The 26,071-nt window shown below is 36.5% G+C and overlaps 1 protein-coding gene across 1 annotated transcript in view; it reads left to right on the top strand.

The window, feature by feature from the left end:
• The window catches only part of SOHLH2 (spermatogenesis and oogenesis specific basic helix-loop-helix 2), a 49,831-nt gene extending 26,439 nt beyond the window's left edge, over window positions 1–23,392 (top strand). The window contains exons 7-11 of the mRNA XM_028103281.1: window positions 15,651–15,798; window positions 15,952–16,043; window positions 16,930–17,051; window positions 21,722–21,978; window positions 23,372–23,392. Of these exons, the coding sequence (XP_027959082.1) occupies window positions 15,651–15,798; window positions 15,952–16,043; window positions 16,930–17,051; window positions 21,722–21,978; window positions 23,372–23,392 (640 nt within the window). The remainder of the gene's footprint in view (window positions 1–15,650; window positions 15,799–15,951; window positions 16,044–16,929; window positions 17,052–21,721; window positions 21,979–23,371) is intronic.
• The last annotated feature ends 2,679 nt before the right edge of the window (window positions 23,393–26,071 follow it).

The following is a 26,071-nucleotide window of genomic DNA, read 5'->3' as shown; positions in this document are numbered from 1 at the left end:
CGCTCACCATAGCACATGCCCTCCCCAATGTCTATCACCCAGCCACCCCCTTCCTCCCACCCCCCACCACTCCAGCAACCCTCAGTTTGTACAAGTCTAACAACTCTGTTTTCTTTATCAGAACAGATTAATAAAAATTGGCTACCTCATTCTGATATTCTTGATGAAATCCCTTTTGTCATATGTGTTTTAAATACATTAAATATGTTTTCATCTTGTTAAGGTATACTTTTCAGAGTGATGCCATGTCATCGTTTTGTTTGTGCGTCCATGAATCTGAAATGATGGTGGTTTAATCATTTTGGAGATGTCTACTCACTTGGAAAGACGTGAAAGCGAGCTTTGCCATAGTCTTAGAAATTGAAGGAATGTGTAACAGGGAGTTAGTTCTCAGAGGATCTCAAGTCTGATCTGGCCAAAATTCTTCCCTCTGTGAGTTCTTGTTTGCTTGAGACACATTTGTGCAGAGGAGAGACCCAAGGACTTAGTTTGGACCGAGGTCTTTGGCCTCAGATCCCTTACAGCCTCTCAGAATCACTCTTACTGGGGGAGAATGAAACCAGATTTGTTCTTGTCCTGACTTATTTGGATTGGATCATAACCAAGCTGGCTACTGGCTACTGAGATTGGTAACAAAGACAAAACATGCCCTTTGACTTGTTGTCGTCTACTGCTGTTACATACACAAAAGAAAAGGACAAGACTACATGGAGTCTCTGGAGCCTATTCTCTGAGCCAACAGTAACATCCTTCACAGTTTCACTAAATGTTTCCTCTTCATTCTTCTGTTTTCTTTTAGTTAAAAAAAAAAATCATGGTATAATTAACACACAAGGAGATACAATGAAGTTAACATACAATGAAATCTTCAGTGTATGTTTTTTAATCTCTTTGGTGAAGTGTCCATTTTTTTGTCTGTCTTTCTACTGGGTTTTTCTGGGTTTTTTTATTGATTTTTAGAAATTCATTATATATTCTGGATTTACTAGCCTTTTGCCAAATATCTATATTGCACATATCTTCTCTCAGACCATGTGTTGATATATACACATTTTTAGTTAATACATAAGACTTTAAAGAAATTCTGCTCACAAGAGTTCACTTTGTGTTGTCTCACTCAAAGGATGAAACTTTACTTAATCTGTTTACTCCACTATCACTTAAGGATATAGGTCTAATATTTTCCTGCCCTGTCCTAACCTCAAGTTCCTAATCTTGATGTGAGAGCCAGAAAGATTTAAGAAGCAATGAACAAAGCTAGATCCATAATGCTTACTAATACACTCTATAGTCTCAGGAATATTCGAGAATTTAGGATAAAGAGTTATACTTAATATCAGAAGATTAAATTAGTGTCTTTGAGAGGCAAGTTGCATGTGTTTAAGTGTATGGTTTGATGAATTTTAAAAAGATGGTTTGTTACCCACTGTTCCCTAGAGGAGGAAGTATTATCACACCATTTAGGGCTACACAGGGAAACACCAGGGTTGGTCACGGGGCAGACAAATGGATACACCCATCTAAACCACAACCTTTCCATTATATTAGAATGTTCCCTTGTGTAGTAAGCATGTCTTTTTATTCTGATGTTTTGACATCAGGGAAATTAGTGGCCATGGGGAGACTGCCCATCCCACAGGTAACTAGTTTTTGGAGATCATAAATGACTTGCCAATGAGCATGCCTTGCATATGTGCGAACTGACCCATCCAGAGACCACCCCACACCTGCCTCCTCTATCTGGCTCTTACGCTCCAGGCCAATATTGCCTTGCCCTTATCACCTCAGGGTGAGGTGCTGCCACACAACTTGGGACAGCCCCTACATCCCAGCGCCTGCTGAAATTATTCAATCTGGCCAATCCTAAGCCTGCTTACCTACCCTGCCTGTTTCTTCTCTCAGAAACCACAGTAAAGGCTCTTGCCCTTGTTTTCTTCTGACTCCTTCTGCCTCCTAACTGCCCCTGGTGCTTTCCCATGTGGCCCTGTGTGGTGTGAAGTGGCCCCCTCCTCTTAGGAACTGTGAGTAACAAGCTGTCATTTTAATGGCAGCCATCTCCTGATCCGTTGGCCTCCCCATACCAGAATAATAATAAAACCTGCATTTTTTTTTAAGATTTTTTTATTATTTGACAGAGACACAGCGAGAGAGGGAAGACAAGCAGGGGGAGCGGGAGAGGGAGAAGCAGGCTTCCCGCGGAGCAGGGAGCCGGATGCGGGGCTCGATCCCAGGACCCTGGGATCATGACCCAAGCGGAAGGCAGACGCTTAAGGACTGAGCCACCTGGGTGCCCCTAAAACCTGCATTTTTAATTACCTCATGCTCTTTCCTGGTCTGTCCTCTCCCATCCCCTGGAGGCAGCTATTATTCTGATTTCTATCACTATAGATTTGTTTTGCTTGTTCTAGAACTTTATATAAATGGAACCATCAATATGTACACTTAGGTCTGGCTTCTTTCACCCAGAAACATTTTAAGATCCATTAATGTTGTGTTTTAGTGGTTTGTTCCTTTTTACGGTTGAGGAATATTCCATTGTGTAAATATACCACACTTTGGTTATTCATTTTCTGGGTTTTATCTATTAAGAATAAAGTTACTGTGGGGGCGCCTGGCTGGCTCAGTTGGTAGAGCATGAGACTCTTGATCTCAGGGTCCTGAGCTTATTTAAAAAAAAAAAAGAAGAAAGCTACTGTGAACATTCTTTTATATATGTTTGTGAACTTAGATTTCCATTTCTCTCAGAAATAGAGTTGTGTACCACGGATTGGTGTATGTTTCTCTTTTTTAGGAGACTTCCAAGCAGAAATCTAAAATAGTAGCACCATTTTGCACTCCCACCAGCAGTATATGAGAGTACTAGTTGCTCCCTGTCCTCATCAACTTTTGGTACTGTTCGTCTTTTCCATTTTAGTAATTCTTTTGGTTGTGCAGTGTGATCTAACTGTGATTCTAAATTTGTATTTTCCTGATGATTAATGAGATTGAGCAGCTTTTCGTGTGCTTCTGGCCATTTCTGTATCTTTTTTTTATAAAGTCTGTTCATATCTTTTGCCCCTTAAAAAAACCTTTTGCTTACTTGTGTTTTTGTTATTGAGTTGTAGGAGCTCTTTATTTTTTTTAATTTAATTTTTAAAGACTTATTATTTTTTTTAATTATTCATTTGAGACACAGAGATACAGAGATACACAGAGAGAGAGAGAGCATGAACAGGGGGAGAGGCAGAGGGAGAGGCAGAAGCAGGCTCCCCACTGAGCCATGAGTGGGATGGGGGGCTTGATCCTAGGACCCTGGGATCATGACCTCAGCTGAAGACAGACGCTTAACCATCTGAGCCACCCAGGCGCCCCTGTAGGAGCTCTTTAATATTCTGGATTCATATCTTTTGTCAAATTTATGTCTTGAAATATTTTCTTCTAGCCTGGGGATAACCATTTTTGTGAACTGTTGTATCTTCTCATGAACAGCAAGCAGCTTTTAAAAAACTTTGATGAAGTCTAATTTATCAATATTTAAAAATATGTATCATACTTTATCCTGTATTAGCTTACCACCAAGTTGCAATTACATGTCCTTATGTTGTCTACAAGATGTTTTATAGTTTTAGCTTTTATGATTATTTATCTTAAATTAATTTTTATTCATGGCATGAAGTGTTGAGTTTTTTTTTTTTCAGATGGAGATTTTAAAAATTTTGTTGAAAAAGCTTTCCATTCTTTAGTGAATTGCTTTGGTACTTTCATAAAAATCAATTACCATATAATTATCTGTGTATTTCTAGATTCCCTGTTCCACTGATCTGCTTATTTATCTTCTCCTCCTCCAGTATTACATGTAGTGATTAATGTAGCTTTACTATTCTCAAAATCAGATAAAGTCCTCCAACTTTGTTCTTCATTTTCAAGTTGCTTTGGATATTAAAGGTCCTTTGAATTTTCATGTAAATTTTATTTTTATTTTTATTTTTTTAAATGTTTTATTTATTTATTCATGAGAGTCAGAGAGAGAGAGAGGCAGGGGGAGAAGCCGGCTCCCTGCCTAGCAGGGAGCCCGATGTGGGACTCGATCCCAGGACCCCGGGATCATGACCTGAGCCGAAGGCAGACGCTTAACCATCTGAGCCACCCAGGCGCCCCTTTCATGTAAATTTTAAAATAAGCTTGTCAATTTCTTCCTTTAAAAAATCCTGCTAAGATACTGATTACAATTGTGTTGAATCAATAGATCAGTTTGGGGGAAAATTGATGTTGAACAGTAATGATTCTGGCAGTCCATCTCTCCATTTTTTAAAGGACTTTATTTCAACAGTGTTTTGTAGTTTATTACATTTATTTCTGAATGTTTTGTTAGGTTTTAAAATTTTTTGTTGTAAGCAATTTTTTATTCACATATCCAAAGTTTTCATAACTAGCATCTAGAATTAAATTTATTTTGTATGTTGACCTACTATCCCATGACCTAGCTTTATCTATTAATCACTTCTAGTCATTTTTTTTGTGGGTTTCTCACATACACAGTTATGTCATCTTTGAATAAAGACATCTTTTTTCCAGTCTTTGTGGCTTTTATTTCTATTTCTTGCCTTAATACTGGCTAGGTTCACCAGTTGTTTTTATTAGAAGTGATGAAAGTAGCATGCTTGCCTTGTTTACAGTTTCACAGGGAAAGTGTTAAGTCGTTTACCAGTGCTTATGATGTAGGCTCTGTTTTTATACATACCTTTTATCAGTTTAAGAAAGTTTTCTTCTATTCCGACTTCAAGTTTTCATCATGAATGGATGCAAAATTTTGTCAGTGTGTTTTCGGTATTTATTAAGATGATTATAGATGTTCTCTTTTTTCCTGTTAACATACTGGTTACATTGATTATTTTAAAATGCTATACTCTTCTTGACGTATTCTCTTACTTATTGCTAATTTGGTTTGCTGATATTTCATTAAAAATTTTTGTATCTGTGTTCATGAAGGTTATTGGTTTCTAATTTTCTTATGCCTTTATTGTATTTTGGTATCAGGGAAATGCTGATAAGATGAAATAGAAAGTCTTCTTTCCTTCCTCTTCTGTTTTCTGAAAGAATTTATAGAATTTTATAGAATTCAACAGAATTTATAGAATTCAATTTCTTTAATGATTATAGGACTAGATTTTCTGTGTTTTTCCTCTAAGTTGGTTTAATTTCTGTCTTTCAAGAAGTTTGTCCATTTAACCCCAGGTGTTAAATTTATTGAATGACTTTTTGTTCATAATACTCTCATAATCCTTTTAATGTCTGCGGATCTCTAATGATATTCCTTCTTTCATTTCTGGCATTGAAAATTTGTGTTTTCTTTTTTTTTCTTGATCAGTCTGACAAGGGGTTTATCAGTTTTACTAATTTTTTCAGTGAACCAAATTTTTATTCATTGATTTTCTGTTATATTTGCCCCTTTTATATTTGATTCCACTCTGTCATTTCCTTTTTTTCTATACTTTGCTCTTTTTTCTATTTTCTTAGGTAGAAACTTAAACCATTGATTTTAACCTTTTCTTCTTTCTTTTTAAATATTTATTTATTTTAGAGAAAGAGGGGGGAAGGGCAGGGGGAAAAGGGAGAGAGAGAGAATCCTCAGACAAGACACCCTGCTGAGCACAGAGCCCAAAACGGTGCTCAATTCCACAACCCTGAGATCATGACTTGAGCCAAAAATCAAGAGTCAGTTGCTTAACTGACTGAAAAAAAAAAAGTTCACAGAACATATATAAAAGAATGTGTATGGTAAATTTTGTTGTAAGCAATTTTTTTTATTCATATATCCAAAATTTTTATAACTAGCATCTAGAATTAATTTAACCAGTTGAGCCACCTACGTGCCCATCTTTTCTTTTCTAATAAAAATGTTTAAAACTATAAATTTCCATTTATAAACTTTTTTTTCTTAGTGCTTTAGCAGCATCTCATAAATTTTGACATATTAGATTTTCACTATCCTTTAGTTCAAAATATTTTTCTCATATCCCTTGTAATTTTTTCTTTGACCACTGCTTATTTAGAAGTGTGTAACTTAATTTCCAAATGTTTGGAGATTTTCCAGGTATTGATTTATAATTTAATTACATTATCATCTGAGAATATATTCTGCCAGGTTTCTATCCTTTGATATTTTCTGAGCTTTGTTTTATGGCCCAAAGTATGGTCACCCTTAATGAGTATTCCATGTGCACTTGAAGCAAAGGTGTATTCTGCTGTTTGGGGTTATAGTGTTCTAAATATTAATAAGGTAGAATTAGTGGTGTTTTTCATATATATTCTGTATCCTTATTGATTTTTTTAAGTTAAAATCTTCAGTGATGACTGTAGATTGCTTTATTTTTACTTCATTCCTGTCAGTTTTTGCTTCATGTGTTTTGAAATTGTTGTTAGTTGCCTGTCTTCTTTTTTTTTTTAAGATTTTATTTATTTATTTGAGAGAGAGAGAAAGAGAGGGAGCATAAGTTGGGGGAGGGGCAAGAGGGAGAGGAAGAGGGAGAAGACTCCCCACTGAGCATGGAGCCAGATGCAGGGCTCAAATCCCAAGACCCTGAGATCTTGACCTCAGCTGAAGTCAGAAGCTTAACCTACTGAGCCACCCAGGTGCCCCAGTTGCCTGTCTTTTTAATGAATTGACCATTTATCATTAGGAATTGATAAGCTCTAATTATCTATGCTAATACTTCATCTTAAAAATCTACTTTGATATTCGTATAGCTTTCTTATACGGTTTTTTGTAACCTAAATATGTCTTTATATTTAAAGAGTATCTCTTGTAAACAGCATGTAGCTGAATCTTATTTTCCTCTCTAATTTGTCCATTCTGACAATTTCTGCTGTTCCATTGGAATGTTTATTTGATTTACATATAATATAATTACTGTTAAGTTTGACTTTAGGTCCATGATTTTTCTATTTGTTTTCACTAGTTCTGTTTTCTTTTCCTTTTTTCCCCTCATTGCCTGCCTTCTTTTGGATTAATCAAGTGTGTTTTGCCTTCCTTTTTATCTCCTCTGTTGGCTTTTGAGCCAAAATTACTATTTTTAGTGGTTGCTCTAGGGTTATAATATGCATCCTTAACATAGTCTACCTTGTTTTGATATTATGATACTTAATATACAATAGTATATTTCCACTTACCTTCTATTTTTGTTATTGTTGTCACACATTTTATTTTTATGTATGTTATCAGCCCCACATTTTATTATTTTTGCTTTAAATTGTAAGCTATTCTTCCAGTTATCTTTTGCTATGTAACAAATTGCCCTAAAACTTAGTAGCTTAAAACAACAGCCTATTCATCATATCTTACAATTTTATGGATTATCAATTTTAGTAGACCTTGATTCTGTGATTCTTCCCCACATGGCGTTTACTGTGGTTACCCCCGTGGTAAATGGCCTGTCTAGAGCACCCAGCCAGCTTCATCCACACGGATAGTCCCTAGGTGGGGCGTGGTTGAAACGTTGTGCTCAGATCAGTTGCTCTCTTTTCCTGTAGTCCTCCCACCTCTCCACATGGTCTCTCCAGCAAGCTAGCCAGTCTTCGCTCATGGCTCAGGATTTAATGAGGCCAGTATTGAAGCTATGTCTCCTTAAATGCTAGTCCTAGAACTGTTGTAGGTATTTCTCTGGATATCTTTTGATTAATGCAGGCACAGGCCAGCAGAGATTCAAGGGGAGGGGAAATAGACCCTATACCTTTATTGAAGAAGTGGTAAATAATTTTCAGTCATTTTAACCTGTAACTATTGTTTTTGCTTTGAGCTCAGGTTTTAGATTTTTTTTAAAGTTAAACAGTATCTTCACTGTTTATAAGGTTATTTCTGAATTGCAAAAATTCTCTGTGTTTTTTCTGTATTACCATGTTTTTTTCCCCCTCTATTCTCCCATTTAGTCTTAGCTGCCACAATCAGACAGGTAGAAAGTATGAGAACATTTTGTTCTTGCATCTCTAGTAGAAACCTGAGCAGCAGACATAACTGCTCCAGATCTGTCAGAGACCTACTTTTGGTTTTTAAGATATTAATAAATTAGAAATAAATTAGCCTTTTATGTATGCTACCATAGTTATTATGTCTGATACCCACCACTTCTTTTGTGTAAATCATATTTCCATCAGGTATTATTTCCTAATGGTAAATAATGAAATAAGTTACTTTCACGTAAAAGATAACTCAGAGATTTTGACACCAGCAGACCTACAGGGTAAGAGAGCTAAAGGATATTCTTTAGGCTAAATGGAAATGATAACAAATGGAAACTTGGATCTTTAGGAAGGGCTGAATAGAATCAGAAATGATAAATATGTGAATAAATATTAGAAAACAGACATTTTCCCTCTATAAAATGCTTCAGACTGTTATAAGTGAAAATTATAGCATTATATTGTGGAGCTGGTAATACAGGTGACTCTTAAACAACACAAAGGTTAGGGGCACCGATACCCATGCAGTCAAAAATTTGTGTATAACTTTTGACTCCCCCCAAAACTTAGTTACTAATAGCCTGCTGATGACCAGAAGCCTTACCAATAACATAAACAGTTGACTAACACATAGTTTATATTATATATGTATATGTGTGTATAGTATATATATATATATATATATATACACTATATTCTCACAATAAATTAAGCTAAATAAAAGAAAATATTAATAAAATTAATTAATAAAATCATAAGAAAGATAAAATACATTTAAGATACTATACTGTATTTATTGAAAAAAATCTGTGTGTAAATGGACCCATGTAGTTCAAACCCATGCTGTTCAGAGATCAACTGTATATATAGATGTAGTACATATGACAACTATAGCATGAAGGATGAGTGGGGCAAAGGTACTTACATGATTGCAGCATATATGTTTTATGTGATGTCATAAAATTTTAACTCTAAATAGACTGTGAAAAGTTATATATTATAATCCCCAGAACAACCCTAGCCCAACAAAGAGATATGCAGAAGGCATAGCTTTGAAACCAATAAACAAATTAAAATTGGATTTTAAAAATTATTCAAAATGAAGACAAGAAAGTAAGAACAGAAGAACAAAAAAGCCAAAGAAACTACAGGAAAAAAGTCGTAAAACAGTAGACTGTTATCCACCTATATTCAACTTATAGCGCAGATTGTCAGAATGGATAAAAACAAACAAAAAAACCAAGATCCATTTATCTGTTGTCCACCATAAATATAAAGACACAGTAAGGTAAATAAATAGAAAAATATATACTGTGAAACATATGTATAAGAAGACCAGACTGGTTACATTAATACCAAATAAAGTAGACTTCAAGACAAGCAGTATCACTTGAAGTAAAGGGCAGCTTTTCATAATGATGAAAGAATCGACTTATCAGAATGATATAACAGTCACAAATAGTATGTGACTAGGTAATTGAAACAATAGTTCACAGAATTAAAGATACAAATATCAGTAAACATTGTTGGAGATTTTACATCCCTCTCTCAGCAATTTATACAACAGTTAGACACCAAAAATTAGTAAGATATAGAAGATGTGAACACTTTTAACCACCTTGATCTAGTAGGTATTTATAGAACATTATATACAACAACCACAGAAGAATACACATTCTTTTCAAAGGCACATGGTACATTCACTTAGATAAATTGTATGCTGGGGGATATAATATGTTTTGTTACATTTAAGAGAGTTGAATTCAGGAGTATGTTCCCTGACAATGAAGTTAAATTAAAAATCAGTAAGAATTAGATGTAAAGGAAAACCTCAAATATTTGAAAGGTTAAAAACATACTTCTAAATAATCCATGGGTAAAAGAAAAATGTCACAAGAAAAATTAGAAAATATTGCAAACTGAATGATGGTGAGAAAAGCGTATTTCAAAATGTGGGAGATGCAGCTAAAACAAAGCTTGTGGAAAACACTATGGCTTTAAATGCTTATATTAGAAAAGGCGAAAGGTCTAAAAATCAGTGACCTAATAAGAGTCCATTTTAAGGAGCCAGAAAAAGTAAAGTAAATTAAATCCAAAATAAATAGAAAGTGGGGAAAGCAGGCAGGCGAGGAGAGAGACCGAAAGCATTTTACCAATATCTTGAAATAAAAGAGGAATTATCACTATATATCCTATAAATATTTAAATATGAAAAGGATATATTTTGAAGAATTTTATGCCAGCAAGCTCAGCAATTTAGACAGAATAGACACATTTTTGAAAAATACAATTTATCAACACTGATACCAGATGAAGCAGAAAATCTGAATAGTTCTATATAGTAAAGAAATTGAACTTGTTATTAAAAAGCTTACCAAAGAGAAAACATTAAGATCAGATGGTTTTACTGATGGATTCTGTCAAATATTTAAAGAATACTAACCTTAAATTCTTATAGAAAATGGAAGAGGAAGGAATACTTCCTAACCCATTTCATGAAGCCAGCATAACCCTAAACCTAATGAAGATATTATTAAAAAATAGAAAATTACAGACCAATTTATCCTTCATGAACAGGAACATAAAAATGTCTAACATTATTTTAGCAAATCAAAGCAAGTAATATATGAAGATGTAAATACATCATGACCATACAGGTTATATCCTAGAAAAGCAAAGCTGGTGTAACATTCAAAACATCAATGTGATTCACATTAAACAGAATAAAGGAGAAAAACGATATGATTAACAGATTCTGAAAAATTATTTGACTACATTCAATACTCTTTCAAAATTAAAAAAAACTTTCAGCAAATCAGACATGGAAGAGAAGCTCCTCAATCTGTTAAAGGGCATCTGTGAAAACCTGTAGCTAGTAGTACTTAATGATGAAAATCTGACCATGTTCTTTAGAAAGATCTGGAAAAAGTAAGAGTGTCCATTCCTACCACTTCTATTCATTATTGACTAAACTGTCCTAGCCATTGCAATTAGGTAAGAAAAAGAAATAACCTACAGATTAGAAAGTAAGAAGCAAAACTTTCTTATTTATAGATGGCATGATTGTTTGTGTATAAAGTCCTAAGACACCCACAAAACAACCTCTAGAACCAAAAGATTAATATAGCAAGGTTGCAGGATATAAGATCAATGTACAAAAATTAATTGCATTTTTATATATAAGCAGCAAATAATTAGAAAATGAAAATTCGGGGTGCCTTGGTGGCTCAGTTGGTTAAGTGTATGACTCTTGCCTTTGACTCGGGTTGTGATCTCCGGGTCATGAGATCAAGCCCTGCATTGGGCTCCCCACTGAGCAGGAAGTCTGCTTGAGATTCTTTCCCCCTCCCTCCCCCTCTGTTCTTCCCCCACTTGCATTCTCTTTCTTTCTCGAATAAATAAAATATTTTAAAAAATTAAAATTAAAAATAATTACATTTACAGCAGAGTAAAAGAGCCTTATAATACTTAGGAAAAAACGTGCAAAGGACACATAGGATCGGGCACCTGGGTGGCTCAGTCGGTTAAGTGTCTGTCTTCTGCTCAGGTCATGATCCCAGTGTCCTGGGATCGAGTCCCACATTGGGCTCCCTGCTCAGCATGGAATCTGCTTCCCCCTCTTCCTCTGCTCCTACCCCTGCTCATGCTCGCTCTCTCTCTGTCTCTCTCTCAAATAAATAAATAAAATATTTTTTAAAAAGACACATAGGATCTATACATTGATCACTCAAAATGTTGCTGCGAGAAACTAAGGAAAACCTAAATCATGGATTATACCATAATGACAAATCAAAAGAATCATTATTTTATTTATTTATCTGACAGAGAGAGAGACCGCAAGAGAGGGAACACAAGCAGGGGGAGTGGGAGAGGGAGAAGCAGGCGTCCCGCTGAGCGGGGAGCCAAATGTGGGGCTTGATCCCAGGATCCCAGAATCAAGACCCCAGCAGAAGGCAGATGCCTAACAACTGAGCCACCCAGGCGCCCCAAGAATCATTATTGTTAAGATATTAGTTCTCACCAAATTGAAATATAACTGTATTTGAATATAAACCATAATTCCAGTAGGGAGTTTTTTGGTAAAAATTGATAATCTGATTAAAAAATGAAAAAGGCCTGGAATAAAAAAGGACTTAGAATAAAGTAATCTTGAAAGAAAAAGTACAACAAAAATGGAAGAAACTATTTGACCTCAAGACTTAAAATACAGCTACAGTAATCAATATGTTACTATCATAATGACCAATAGATCAAAGGAGCCACACATTTGTGTTCATTTGATTTTCAGTAAATCACCAGAGCAAACTTATTGGGAAATAAAAATCTTTTCTATAAATGGTGTTGGAATATCTGGATATCCAAATGGAAAAACAGTGAACCTTGACCCCTTACTCATACCATATAAAAGTTAATTCAAGATGGAGCATAGAGTGATTTATACTATAAAGCTAAAACTATAAAGCTTCTAAAATAGCACTGTTTAATAGAACTTTCTGCAATGTTAGAAATGCCCTATATTTGCATCCATTGTCCAATAAGGTAGCTGCTAGTCATATGTGGTTGTTGAGTATTTGAAATATGTCTATTGTAATGGGAAGTTAATTTTGTTTTATTTAATTTTAACTAGTTTATATTTATGTAGACTAATGGCTATATATGTCTATATAGACCAGTCTAATGGACTGTACTGGACAGAACAGTTCTAGAAAAAAAGTAGGAAAATGTCTTCACAAGCTGAGGGTAGGCAGCCGTTCCGTAGACACAGAAATCAATAACCATAAAAGAAGAGTAAATTAATTAGACTCATCAAAATTTAAAACTTTTGCTATCAAAACACACCACTAAGAAAATAAATAGGCAAACCATAGACTGGGAGAAAATACTTGCTAAATAAGTATGCTGACAAAATTCCGGTATTACAGATAATACAGAACTCCTAAAGCTCAATACCAAAAAGACCTACAATCCAGTTAAAATAAAGATAAAATACTTGAACAGACACTCACAAAGGAAGATATGCAAGTGCCCAATAAGCACCAAAAAAAGCGCTCAACATAATTTTTTGTCATGGAAATGCAAATTAAAGCACAAGGTACTACCATGTATTCCTCAGAAAGGCCAAAATGCTAAAATTAGAACTACTGACAATATTAAATGTTGTCAAGGATTTGGAACAACAGGAACCTTCATACACTGATGGTGGGAGTGTACAATGGTACTATTTTGGGAAAAGTTCTACCAGTTTCTTATAAATTTATAAAATTAACCCATTAAGTCTATTCCTAGATATGTTCCCAGCGAAATAAAAACATGCATTCACAAAAAGACGTATGGAATGATTTAGCAGTTTTATCCATAATGACCAAAAACTGGAAACAGCCGAAGTGTTCATCAGTAAGAGAATGGATAAATAAGCTGTGGCATATTTATACTATAGAATGCTGTTACTCAATAAAAAGAAACAAACTACCGATAATAAACAGCCACATGGGCAAATTTCAAAAATATTGTGCTTAGTGAAAGAAGAAAATCTTACATAAAATGGCACATGCTGTAAGTTTTGATTTATATGAAGGTCAAAAACAAGCAAAACAAATGTGGGATGGAAAAATATCAGAAATGTTTTTGACCCTTTTCAAAGACTGGGAAGAACATAAAGAACTTTCTGGAGTTGTAATAATGTTAATTAGGGTTTTTGTTACATAGTTTTGTGCCTTTGTCAAAACTCATAGAATGGTACCCTTAAGATTTGTGTATTTTATGTAACTTTTATTTGAAAATAAATTAATTCTAGCTAATATGTTTTAAGAGTTTAGTGCCTTAAGTTTACAACTTACTTTGAAATGCTTCAGTATAATACAGTGGATTGATGTATGGCAGGGGAATGCTTCATATAGGACAAAGCAAGGACAGTGAATGTTCATTGTAGATTCTAGGTAGGTGCAGTATATACATTTTCTCTGCACAAATTCTTATTTCTTTCAACTTTCAAGAATTAAGATCCTAAATTCTTTCATTCTTTTTGTGTGTTTGAACATTTTCCTAATGAATGTTGGAAAAAAAATAATATGATTTTTTAGTATAAAAGTGACTTGTACCTAGCACAAATATTTGGGAAACATAAAAAAATAAAAGGAAGAAACAATATTTTCCATAACCCAACCATCCAGAAATAACTATTACTTGATGGTTTCACTTTCTTCTTCTATGCTTTATTTTTACTTTGATGTCTATGACCATATTTTATATGCTGCCTTATATTTTATACTTATATCCTATAAAATATCCTGTTTTTCCCCTAATAAGATTTATAGCTTTTCATTTCCACTGCCAGAGAATTGTTTACTGCGTTAGTATACTATAGCTTAATTAAGTATCCATCTATTTTGTGTTTAGGTTGTTTTTTATATCTTACTGATATACTGCTATAATGGATATCATTTTGCAAAAGGTTTGTTCTGTGTTTTAGGTCCTTGTAAGTGCAAGTAGCATGTCAAAGGGTATGAGAAATTTCAGAGCTCTTCATACACATCGTCAAATTGTGGACATTTTTTCTGGAATAGTCCCTGAAACACTTCTATAGAACCCTCAGAGCTGCTCCAAGTCCAATTAAGACACCACTGACCTAGAATATTTGAATTATTCACAGGCTATATGTCAAATTGAATTTTCTTAAGATTTATTTATTTATTTTTTTTGGAGAGAGAGCGAGAGCGTGAGCATGTGCATACAAATGGGAGAAGTAGGAGGAAGAGAGAGAGAACGCCTAGCGGACTCCCTGCGGAGCGTGGAGCCTGTTGCAGAGTCAGTCCCACAACCCTGAGACCACGACCCCAGCCGAAATCAAAGAGTTAGATGCTTAACTGACTGAGCTACCCAGGTGCCCCAAATTGGATTTTTTAATGGATTTTTTTTTTTTTTTTGGCCATTTTGAGGTTCAGAAAGGTTTGGTGACTTGCCAAAGATTCCTGCTGGTAATTGACAGAGCCACCATTTGACCTTATATATGTCAAGGTGCTATTCAGCCCAAAACAGGTGTTTAATAATGTTGGTTAAGTGAACACATGCATAAATGAAGGTACCAAAGGCTTAGATTTACATTTCCAATGCAGTTCCCTTCAGAGCTACAAAAGACTTAGGTTATCAGGCTGATACTAGCCTGAATGATGTTCTCATTTGCATATTGGTTTATTTGTTCCATTCATACCTACCTCATGGGAAGAAAACAGCTTTCTGATTTTTCTTTGGCTCAGAACACAGAATTACATGTAAAGCACATGACGCTAATTGATCTGATTTTGGAAATGTGGTCCAGGTCACAGTGACATGAGTATCTCCTGACTGTCTTCATCCGCTAGGCTTCTAGTGTGAATCGCAGAAGCACCTGTGTGTAGCATGCCATTCCCTTCTCTGAGGGAGGTTCCCTAGGTAGGGTCATTCTGCACACTGCAGGGGGCCTGGGGCTAGTGACCTGGGGCTGCCCTCAGCACAGACATTGTACTTGGCAGCAGTGTGAGCAGACGCCCCAGGAAGCTGTGGTTCCAGGGCTGTGGAGGCTGCTGGCTTAGGGGGACACGGCCTTTCTGTGAAACAGACTAGATGGAGAGGGAGGCAGTTCCTCTGCAAACAAACCCAGGAGGAAGAATTGTTTGTCCTTGTGTACAAAGAAGAAAGTGAGACTAATTATTCCTGATTTATTACAATTCTCCGCTCAGAGAACGAATCAAGTATTGCTGTGAGCAACTGCGTACTCTGTTGCCATATATAAAGGGAAGAAAGAATGACTCGGCTTCGATTCTTGAGGCAACAGTTGATTATGTGAAGTACATCCGGGAGAAAATCCCTCCAGCCATTATGGGCCAGGTATTTGACTCCAAGCCCTTGAATTTTATCCTCATACATGGTGCTTTAAAGCCACAGCTTTATTTTTTATAATTGGAAATGTATGTGTGTTTGTGTATATGAAAAAATATCTACCTAAATAGATCTCCCTCTCTCCCTCTCTCTCTCTCTCAGATTACAGAAGTACTTCAGAGCAATAGGAGGTTTTGTAAGAAACAGCAGATGTCCATCCAGCTATCCCTTCCAGCCACGATCATGGCACAAAGGTATGATGAAGACTCTTTTGAATTGGAAGCTGGCTTGTTAGTTTCCTCTGATGCTAACACTAGAAGTATTGTAGACAGGCACTGAACCCACCCATTGTGAAAACTCAAGTATTTATTAAGAATCAGTGAACTTGGGGCACCTGGATGGCACAGTCAGTTAAGCGTCCAACTCTTGATTTCGGCTCAGGTCATGATCTCAGGGTTGTGAGATCAAGCCCATTGTGGGGCTCCATGCAGGGCATGGACCCTGCTTAAGATTCTTTCTCTCTCCCTCTGCTCTTCCTCTGCCCCCCATCGCCCCCCATGTGCCCACACTCTGTCTCCCAAAAAAAAAATCAGTGAAGTTTTCCCATTGCCAATGTGTGTCATTTAGTCACAGTGATAAAATATGTAATATTCTCAGGCCCATGTCCTTTCATCATTTGACTCACTCTTATTTCTTCTCTTGTTAATTCTGAAGATCTTAAAATAAGGCTTTATCGGTAGTGATGGTCGTGACTGGCAGACCGACAGAGGCAGGATGCATTCTAGCATTCCTCTGTCACAGGAGGTCATGGGCCCTGGAGCAGTCCAGCCCTATTTCAGTTGGGGGTTTTTAAAGAATTTGCTAGTACAAAATGTGACGTGCCAAATGAATGCTTTCTTATTTAAATTTATTAGAATATATAAACAAAGAAAAATTATAAAGCAAATCATTCCTGTACATTCTAAACTTATCATCATGAATCCTGTTCAGCCATTTGTTGTTAGGCCTAAATTACCCATAGTGTAGGCTCCATCTGTGTTATTTAGAACTTGAATGATAGAAGAACAGTTGAACTCAGCAGTGTTCATGTAGTCTTCTTTGAGAATTGTGTAAGGTTTTTTTTTTTTCTGCTCTTTTAAGGGAAAATGGTGTGTTGACAAGCACTTACTCACCTGTCAGAGGGATCAGATTCCTGGCTAATAAGTGCTTGAATGTGTACTCTGTTCCTGCCTCAGGGGGCTCCTTGGATGAAGCCGTGACAGGTGAGCTGCACCTGATACCCTGTAGTAGGCTTGGCTTGCGTGGTGTCCTGGGCACCCTTGCACTCCCATGCATTCATTGCTGTAGCCAGGGAAAGGAGTGTAGCTAGAGTACTTTTGGTATTACCTGCTCGAAGTACAAAAGATGGCCACAGACGTTCATATGGTGTTATCTCAGAAATTGGGTTTAAAATTGACCATCGTTCCCAGAAAGCTCATTTTCTTTTTATTGAGGAATAACTGACATATAACATTATATTAGCTTCAGGTGTACAACATGATTTGTTATGTGTACACATTGTGAAATGATCACCACAATAAGTCTGCTTAACATCTGTCAATAAGATTAAAATATTTTTTTCTTGTGATGAGAACTTTTAAGATCTAATCTCTTAACAACTTTCAAATATGCAGAATAGTATTATTAATTATAATCACCATGCTGTATATCACCATGACTTTTCTATTTTGTAACTGGAAGTTTTATACCTTTTGACTGGTTTCACCCATTTCATCCCCCCCCAATCCCCACCCCTGGAAACCACTAATCTGTTCTCTGTACCTATGAGCTCAATTTTTATATGTTTGTTTTTTGAGATTCTGTATATAAATGAGATCATACAGTATTTGTCTTCCTCTGACTTACTTCACAAAGCATAATGCCCTCAAGGTCTATCTATACTGTCATAAATGAAAAGATTTCATTCTTTTTTTATGGCTGAATAATATTTCTGTGTGTGTGTGTGTGTGTGTGTGTGTGTATTTATATATCTATACCAATCACATTTTCTCTATCCATTTATCCATCAGTGGATACTCAGGTTGTTCTTGGCTGTTGTCAATAATGCTGCAATGAACATAGAGGTGTCTATATCTTTTTGAGTTAGTATTTTCATTTTTTTTGGATAAATACCCGGAGATAGGATTGCTGGATCATATAGTAGCACTATTTTAATTTTTTTGAGGAACCTCCATACTGTTTTCCATAGTGGCTACATCAATTTACATTCCCACCAACAGGGCACAAGTACATATCCTCACCAACACTTATTATTTCTTGTCTTTTTGGTAATAGCCATTCTAATGAGTGTGAGGTAATATCTTGTGGTTTTGATTTACATTTCCCTGATAATTAATGATGTTGGGCCTCTTTACATGTACCCATTGGCCATTTGTATGTCTTCTTTGGAAAAATTCCTATTTAGATCCTCTGTCCATGTTTAAATCAGTTTGTTTCTTTGCTGTTACTTATAGGAGTTCTTATATATTTTGGATATTAACCCCTTATCAGATATGTGACTTGAAAATATTTTCTCCCATCCCATAGGTTTCCTTTTCATTTGGTTGATGGTTTCCTTTGCTATGGAGAAGCTTTTTGGTTTGATATTATAGTCCCCCATGTTTATTTTTGCTTTTGTTGCCTTTGCTTTTGGTGTCAAATCCAAAAAAGTATCTCCAATACACCCTCTTTTCTTCTAGGAGTTCTATGGTTTCAGGTTTTATGTTTAAGTCTTTAATCTATTTTGAGTTAATTTTTGTGTATGGTATAAGATAGGCATCCAGTTTCATTCTTTTGCATGTGACTGTCCAGTAGAAATCTCATCTTCCTGATAGATGAGAAGCACATTGGTGGCTTTATTACATGAATATAATCTAAAGGAAAGGGAAGTACTCAAATTAATTGAGCACTATGTACTAAGCATTTAACATATTAACCTTTTACCTCCTACACATCTTTGCTTTAATTGCTTAAATGTCACCTTCTCAGTGAGTCTCAACCCCTCAATTAAAACTGCGTACTCCTTTCTAGCATCACATAATGCATGGGACTTCTTATCCACTTTCTCTACTGCATTTTTTTCATAGCACTTATTTCCTTCTAATATTCTTTATTTGGATATGTTCTTATGGCCTGTCTTCTCCCACTAAAATATCAACTCCATGAAGACAGGGAATTTTTTTTTTTAAGATTTTATTTATTTATTTGACAGAGAGAGACACAGTGAGAGAGGGAACAGAAGCAGGGGGAGTGGGGGAGGGAGAAGCAGGCTTCCCGTGGAGCAGGAAGCCTGATGCAGGGCTCAATCCCAGGACCCTGGGATCATGACTTGAACTGAAGGCAGATGCTTAACAACTGAGCCACCCAGGCGCCCCAGACAGGGAATTTTTTTTTTTTTTTTTGCCTCTTTTGTTCATTGCCGTATTTCTAGTACCTAGAGCACTGACCAGCATGCAGTTGGTACTCAAGAAAACTTCACTATATGAATATTCCTTGTGAAACAAATATTTACCCACTGTGAGGCATTTTTCCTATTTGTGTTATAAAGTCTAGGCATGCCCATGTACTTGTAGCAATAAGAAGATGGAAAAAAGCAGAGCCAGAGTAAAAGAACCCAACTACCAGTTTGTGACTTTTCTATTCCTAAAGGTTACTCTTCATTGAGAAACCAGTAAAGAACTGAGCTCCTAATCTTCATGTTGAATGCTAGGTGACAGGACACCCTGACCTCTCTCTTCATTGCCTGAGTCTGAGGTCACTCTTGTGCTTAGTTCCTGAAGGGATTCCACACGCTTACCTCAGCACCTTCCCTGTTCTGGGAATGTCCTTTCCATCTTCTACCTGTGGAACTCCCCGTTCACATAGTTCTCAGCTTAAACGTCCCTGCTTGAAAGATGGGGCCACAAGGACAAACAAGATGAATTCTTGTTCTTATGGAGCTGGCAAATCAGTAGCAGAGAGGGTCACAAAAACAAAATACAATTCCTATAGTGCTTTAAATGCTGTAGTAGAGGCACTGTGCATAATATGCGGACATAGTAAACGCTGCAGGAACAAATGATGTTACTAGCAATGGTGACTAAAGTCAAAAATAGAATATAGCTCTCCTTGTTCTAAAGTCAAATAAGCTTCAGGGTATTTTATTAGTCAATTTAGACTTTTCTCCAGATTTGGAGCAGAGGAGAGGAAAAGCAAAAAAAGGGTAGCCATGAGCCATGGTTAATCTACTTCAAGTAGTTTTGGCTGAATATCACCCAGAACGATTAAATCAGCACAGATTAAATCAGAAAGAGGTCGGGCCACAGGCATATGCCTGTCAATGTTACTTCTTGAACATATAATGCTTACTTCTGCATTCTCACTGTTTATATTCTGCAGAAACTCTGAAACACTGTTTTCCTGGTGGTAAGTTCTGGCCTTTCTGTGCCCCAGCATGTCTTGGTTTTCATCACCTAAAGCAGTTGCTCCTGGGAAGACACAGATATACTAGGATCATAGACTGTGTTCAGCCTGGGGAAGACCTTGAAGGTCATTGAGTCAGACCCCTCCCAAATTTTAATTTTGTTTATATATAATTTTCCATTTGGAAAGCAATATTATTCCTTCACTAGCGCAGCTAAGATAATCACTGTTCATTTTTAATGTATTTCCTTCAAGTCTTTTTCTATGTATATTTTTCTACAGTAGTACTCATATTGGGCATCCAATTTTGTTGTCTTCTTCTTTTACTAAACATTGTGTCATATATACTTTAATTTTTTCTTATGCAGCCCTTACCACCATTGTAATGGTTTTAGTGGTTTATCAAATAATTTCTAGGAAAATCTTTTGAATCATCCTCCAATTGCTACATTTAGTATTTGTAGTTTTGTGGGGAAAGTGATTCTAATTATATGAAAGGAAATATTTCACCATATATAGATTTTTCTATATTTTGGACTTTTCCTTGGGCTAGATACCTGGAAGTGTGTGTTGGATGAGTTTGAGAATGTGAGCACATATATAGCTCATGATGCAGGTTGCCAACTTGTTTTAGAAAGAGCGCTGGAACCGTTGAAATCAGTTAAGTCTTCCAATGTCACTGTCACCACCTAGGTCAGTAAATTGAAGGCTGGATAAGTGAAATGACCACCCAAGGTCACCATGTGTCTGCTTATGTCTGGTTCGTAACACAGAAGCGCTGATCTAGTTCAGTGTTTAGAGTTTATTAGGTTACCTTTACCTGTCCTTTCCATAAATCTCTGTACATATTTGCTAAAACGATTTTTCACAAATATTCTAGATACATTTGTAAAGTGGACATAAAATTTCTTTACTTTCATTATTATTAATGTCCAATAGAAAATAAATAGGTATTCACAGTGTTATTTCAGATTAAATTGATAACATTCATAATATATTTTTATATCCTTTTCTGCCTTCTAGTTACTGTACAGAATATAGATATATAATTATACAACCCACTTCATTGATAGAAAATCGACCAAACTTTATTTGTGACTGAATAGAGTTCTACTTTCTTCTTCCTTCTCCTTCTCCTTCTTCCTTGCTTCGTAGGGATCATAGGGATGGTCACGATTTTGATTATGATGAAAGCCACACACATGCACACACACACAGGCACACACAAACACACAAACACAGGCACAGAGATCTGGTACTCCTCGAAAATCTGTCTTCTGATAACACACTAACACTGATTTATAGTATGTGTATTGTGCTAACTGCCACTGCTAAAAAGTTGACTGTGTTTTGCCATCAGCATTGGAGTATAAGAGTAGTATAAGCTTGTAACATGAGGAAATGAAATAGAAGACAATTTATTTCAAATACAGTAATTCCAAGTTACAGAGTTGTGAATACTGATGGATATTTGTTTTCTTTTTTATGAAAGGTCAGTCCAGCTCCACTTCAGAGAATGCAATTGGTGATATGTATAAAACTCGAATTCCCAGCAAAGCTCTCTCCCTTAATTCCTTCCATGCTGTCAGATACTATTCTAAAGTCATCCCTTCCTATGATGCAGCTGCCGTAACAAATCAGAACATTTCAGTTCATTTTCCATCAGCTGTGCCCAGAGTCTCAAAGTTTCTTCCTCAGCACTGCAATTCTGTGCTGGGCCAGACGTGCACAACGCATCCCAACTGTCTGGTAAGTCTGCTGGGGTCTTAGGTCAGACAGATTCTTTCATTCCAGCCATCAGGGGCCCCTGGCTGGCATTGTGTTGCTCATACTTTGGTCAGAAGTCTCTTAGACTGGGACCAGGTGTGCTTAACCCAGGCTCGCATTCCCCATGCTGCAGGACTGGTATCTAGATATCCAGGATCAGTGAATCTGGATGTGGCACTGCTGGTATGACCTTAAGTGGCCAGATGGAACCTGATTTCCTCTAGAGCCCCTCCCTTTAGCCCTCCTCCTTCTAGGATGCCACATCCCACCTCACCAGCCTCACCCTCACCTGGCCCCTAACTGCCTGCTTCTTGATCTCTTTGGCTGGCAGCAGCAACCATACTCTGTGAAAATCTGATCTTCCAACACCAACTGGGCTGATTTCAGATCCCAGATGTCCTCTTTTCACAGATATTTATGGAGCATCCCCTCTGTTCTAGCAATGTGCTAAGCACCAAGAATGAAGTGTATAAATAGACGGGATCCTTGCCTTAGTGGCATAGGGAAGTAGACATAGAAGCTAGAAATTGTGATCCACGCTGGGGCACGGAGGAGGAGCACCCTAGTATTTGTACTATAATCTGGAAGAAATATTGGAAGAAATACTATCTAAGCTGAGATCCGAAGAATAAGAATTAGCCCAGTAGAGCGGTCAGGAGTTGGAAGTGAGCAGGGCAATAGCAATCTAGGCAGATGGATCAGTATATATAAACAGTGGTATCTTTTTTTTTTTTTTTTTTTTGGAAGAACTGTCCCGTTCTAGAAGAAGACCCAAACCAGCCTGGCCTGTTTTAAATGGACTTCCGATAACCTTACTATAGTTGTTAATACTTTTGCATATTAATAATAGCTAACATGTTTTGAGCACTCAATAAGTAATGTGCCAAATACTCTGTGTGCTTAATGTGGATGATCTAATGAATCCCTGGAATAATCCTTTGAGGTAGGTGCTACTATTATTTTCCAAATGACATCTATAAAATGGGAATAATAGTGACCTTCCCAAAAAACATTTATGAGAAAAATATTTTAAAAACAGTTACAAAGAAATTTTGAAATATGAATTATCTACATCTATAATACTGTTGCTAACGATCATCAGTATACCAACAGGAAAACCAGGGTAAATGAAAAAGAGATTGTTTATTGTTCACCTACACTTCTGTGTGTAGTTTGTGTTGGAGAATTGTTGTAAGACAATAATTACTTTTAATAACAGTAAATAATACATTTTTAATGGGTTTTTTCACCTGAAGATTTCACATGGTTTTATAAATCATTTCATATTGCTTTAAGACATAGGAACTCTATTTGTGACATTATGAGTAAGAACAGGCCAAGATTCAATTAATGTGGTTTTCTTTCCCCTTTGCAGCAACAGTTTTGGGCATATTAATAGCACATGTTTGAAATTCACACTCTAGACCACCTATTGGGTGCAGTTTGACAATACAGGAAGAATGGAACAAAGAATGATCTTGAAAGCTACACCCAGAGACCTAATATCAAAAGAGCTTGCACTGTATGGCTTCTGATAAATGTGCTAAAAGCTTCTGCAGACGGATAGCAAAAGTGCTAGCCACCCGCTTTCACTTGTCTTCATATATACTTGGATCTCCCTAGCCAGAGCACTACAAGAACAAATGGCCTGGTGACTTAGACTTTTTTTTTTTCCCTCTCACAAAAGATTCCACAATTTATGATCCACTTGATAAAATGGTAAGATTAGGAAGGTGCTTTGATACTCTGGCATCACTGAGTATAGATGTTGCAACCTGATTCTTATTTTTAGTATCACTGTGAATTCCTGTCACTCATTTCTAGGTGTTCTCTTTCTAGATCTGACATTTTAGAGTGCTTCCTTCGTTATTCACCATCCAAACTTAGATGTCTTAGTTTGAGAGAAGTGTTTACCTCCTCGCTTGACTCCTAATGAATAAATTGATGTGTTTGTTTCTGTATTTCATAATCCCTTGAGTGAAATGGTAGCTAATAGGTAGATTTTCCTTTCTGGATCTTCAGTTACAGCCTAACAGGTTTTTCTTTGTTTTTCATCTCCTCCTCCCTACCAATATTAGGAAAGACTGCTGAAAATAAGGGGAGAAAATATTTGTTTTATATTTCACCGAAATGTTCTTATGCATAATATAAGTTTTATTGTTAAAGAAAATATTCAATTTTGACCCTGAGAATGGTAACCTGTTTTTGTTTTGTTTAATAAATATGTGTTCCCTCTTTTAGTAGTACGATGTAGGGAATTTAATTTTACTTTTCGAAAAGTAAGATTTTTGAAAAGTTTAAATATTACTTTAGGCATAGCCTAATTTTTATGTTAAAACTGTGTAACTTTTCTTTGAGGATGCCATGATGATGGAACCTGTAGATGTTTGAAAAACTTTATAAAGGAACTAAAAGTTTCCAACTAAGATTCTATGCTTATTATTACAAATGTGTGCCCGACTCACTTGCTTTTAGGAGTGATTGCTTTGACGTTGTAAGAGAACCTGTTGAGGTATTTTGGGCACTCAAGACTACTTCCTGTGTTCACAACTGGTCTTAATTGTTACTGGGACTTGTACTTTGCATCGGGATTTCCCTAGGTGCACATGAGGCTCTTGAGAGACAGTCTGTGGCTGGGAACTCAACAGAAGACCTGAGGAGTGCAAGCCATACATCCTGGCTCCTTGCTGCTCTCAGTCCCCTTTTCCTTTCAACATGAAGAGCAAGACTACTAGAGCCATTGTTAAAGCTCTGTTTTTTCCAGTGCTGCTTCCCATGATCCTGAACTTCATGCAGGTGTCCAAATTTGTTTCTAAATTATGCTCTTCCAAGTAAGTTCAACTCTCAGCCTAGGAGGAAGAGTTAGTTGAGCCTTAGCCCATAAAAAAAGAGCAGGTTTTTCCTTTGTAGAATCATCTTGGCTGGTCGTGAGACAGTGGCAGTGTTATTTTTACAATGAAAAAGGTGCAAGGAGTTTGCCTAGAAAAAGTGACAGCTTGTAGGTTTCACACTGCTGATATAACAGACATTGTCCCTGTTTGAACAAGGAGGAAGGGCAGAAGCAAACGTTTATTGAGCCCTTTCTGTGGCCCAGGGAAATTATTAGACTTTTTCCTGAGGAGAAAGACTTAGTCTTCCTCACTTCTATATCCTCAATGTCAGCCATCTTGCTGGATGGATGGATGGAGGCACAGGCGCTTGGATGTGGAGACAAGAGATATAAGGGTCTGAACTTGAGTAATGACTATGAGAAAGGAAAGCAAGAGACATAGTCAAGCACTTAGGAACCCGTTTGAAGTAAAGACAGATGGAAGAATGAAAGTTGATGTTTAGTAATCACTATAGTTTTCATTAATAGTTTATCAGTCTGTTTACATCTATTTCCTTCCCCTCTTTTCTAATATATGAGTTAGATGGTCTCCCAACATGGCAGAAATGACAGTACTTGGTAATGTTTATAAACACAACTGTTGTATGTTTAAAGGAGAACACTCAAATGTTGAATAACTCAAGAATTATCCAGTCATGTATTAATTTGTTCAGCAACTATTTGAGAGGCATTGTCTTAAATGCTGGGAACACAACTGTACATGAGGCATAGTCTTTTTTACCTTCTATATCCAGGAACTTAGAGTCTACTGGGAGAGACAGGTAAAACAGAATTATGGTGGAGTTTGGTGGGTGTTATGACAGAGGAAAATATAAGGTACTACCGGGTACCTATAAGCATCAGGCATCCATTCAGGGGACTCATGGGAGGCTTTTGAGGATAGTAACATCTAAGATATCCTCCTTTCTGAAGTACTTGCCTCCTAATGTTGTGACGGTTAAATGAGATATGTGTACAAGTCCCTAAAACAGTGCCCGGGCATATACAAAGCATTCAATACCGGGTTGTGATAATTGTGATAATGATTAAGCTGAGATTTTAAGAACCAGGAGGCATAGCTAAGCCAGATGGCAGAGATGTGGGGACAAGTGAGGGAGATGAGTTTTCAGGCAGTGAGAACTGCTTTTGCAAAGGTACCAAGGAAAGCATTGTATAGCACAAATGGAGGAGTAAAGGAAATTCCAC

This window comes from Eumetopias jubatus, unplaced genomic scaffold (assembly GCF_037043125.1).
Source record: "Eumetopias jubatus isolate StellerSeaLion01/CBP00866 unplaced genomic scaffold, mEumJub1_p1.0 scaffold_3, whole genome shotgun sequence".
NCBI classification, from domain to species: Eukaryota; Metazoa; Chordata; class Mammalia; order Carnivora; family Otariidae; genus Eumetopias; species Eumetopias jubatus.
Note: the sequence above shows the minus strand (reverse complement) of the source record. Positions and strands in the feature narration are given on the sequence as shown.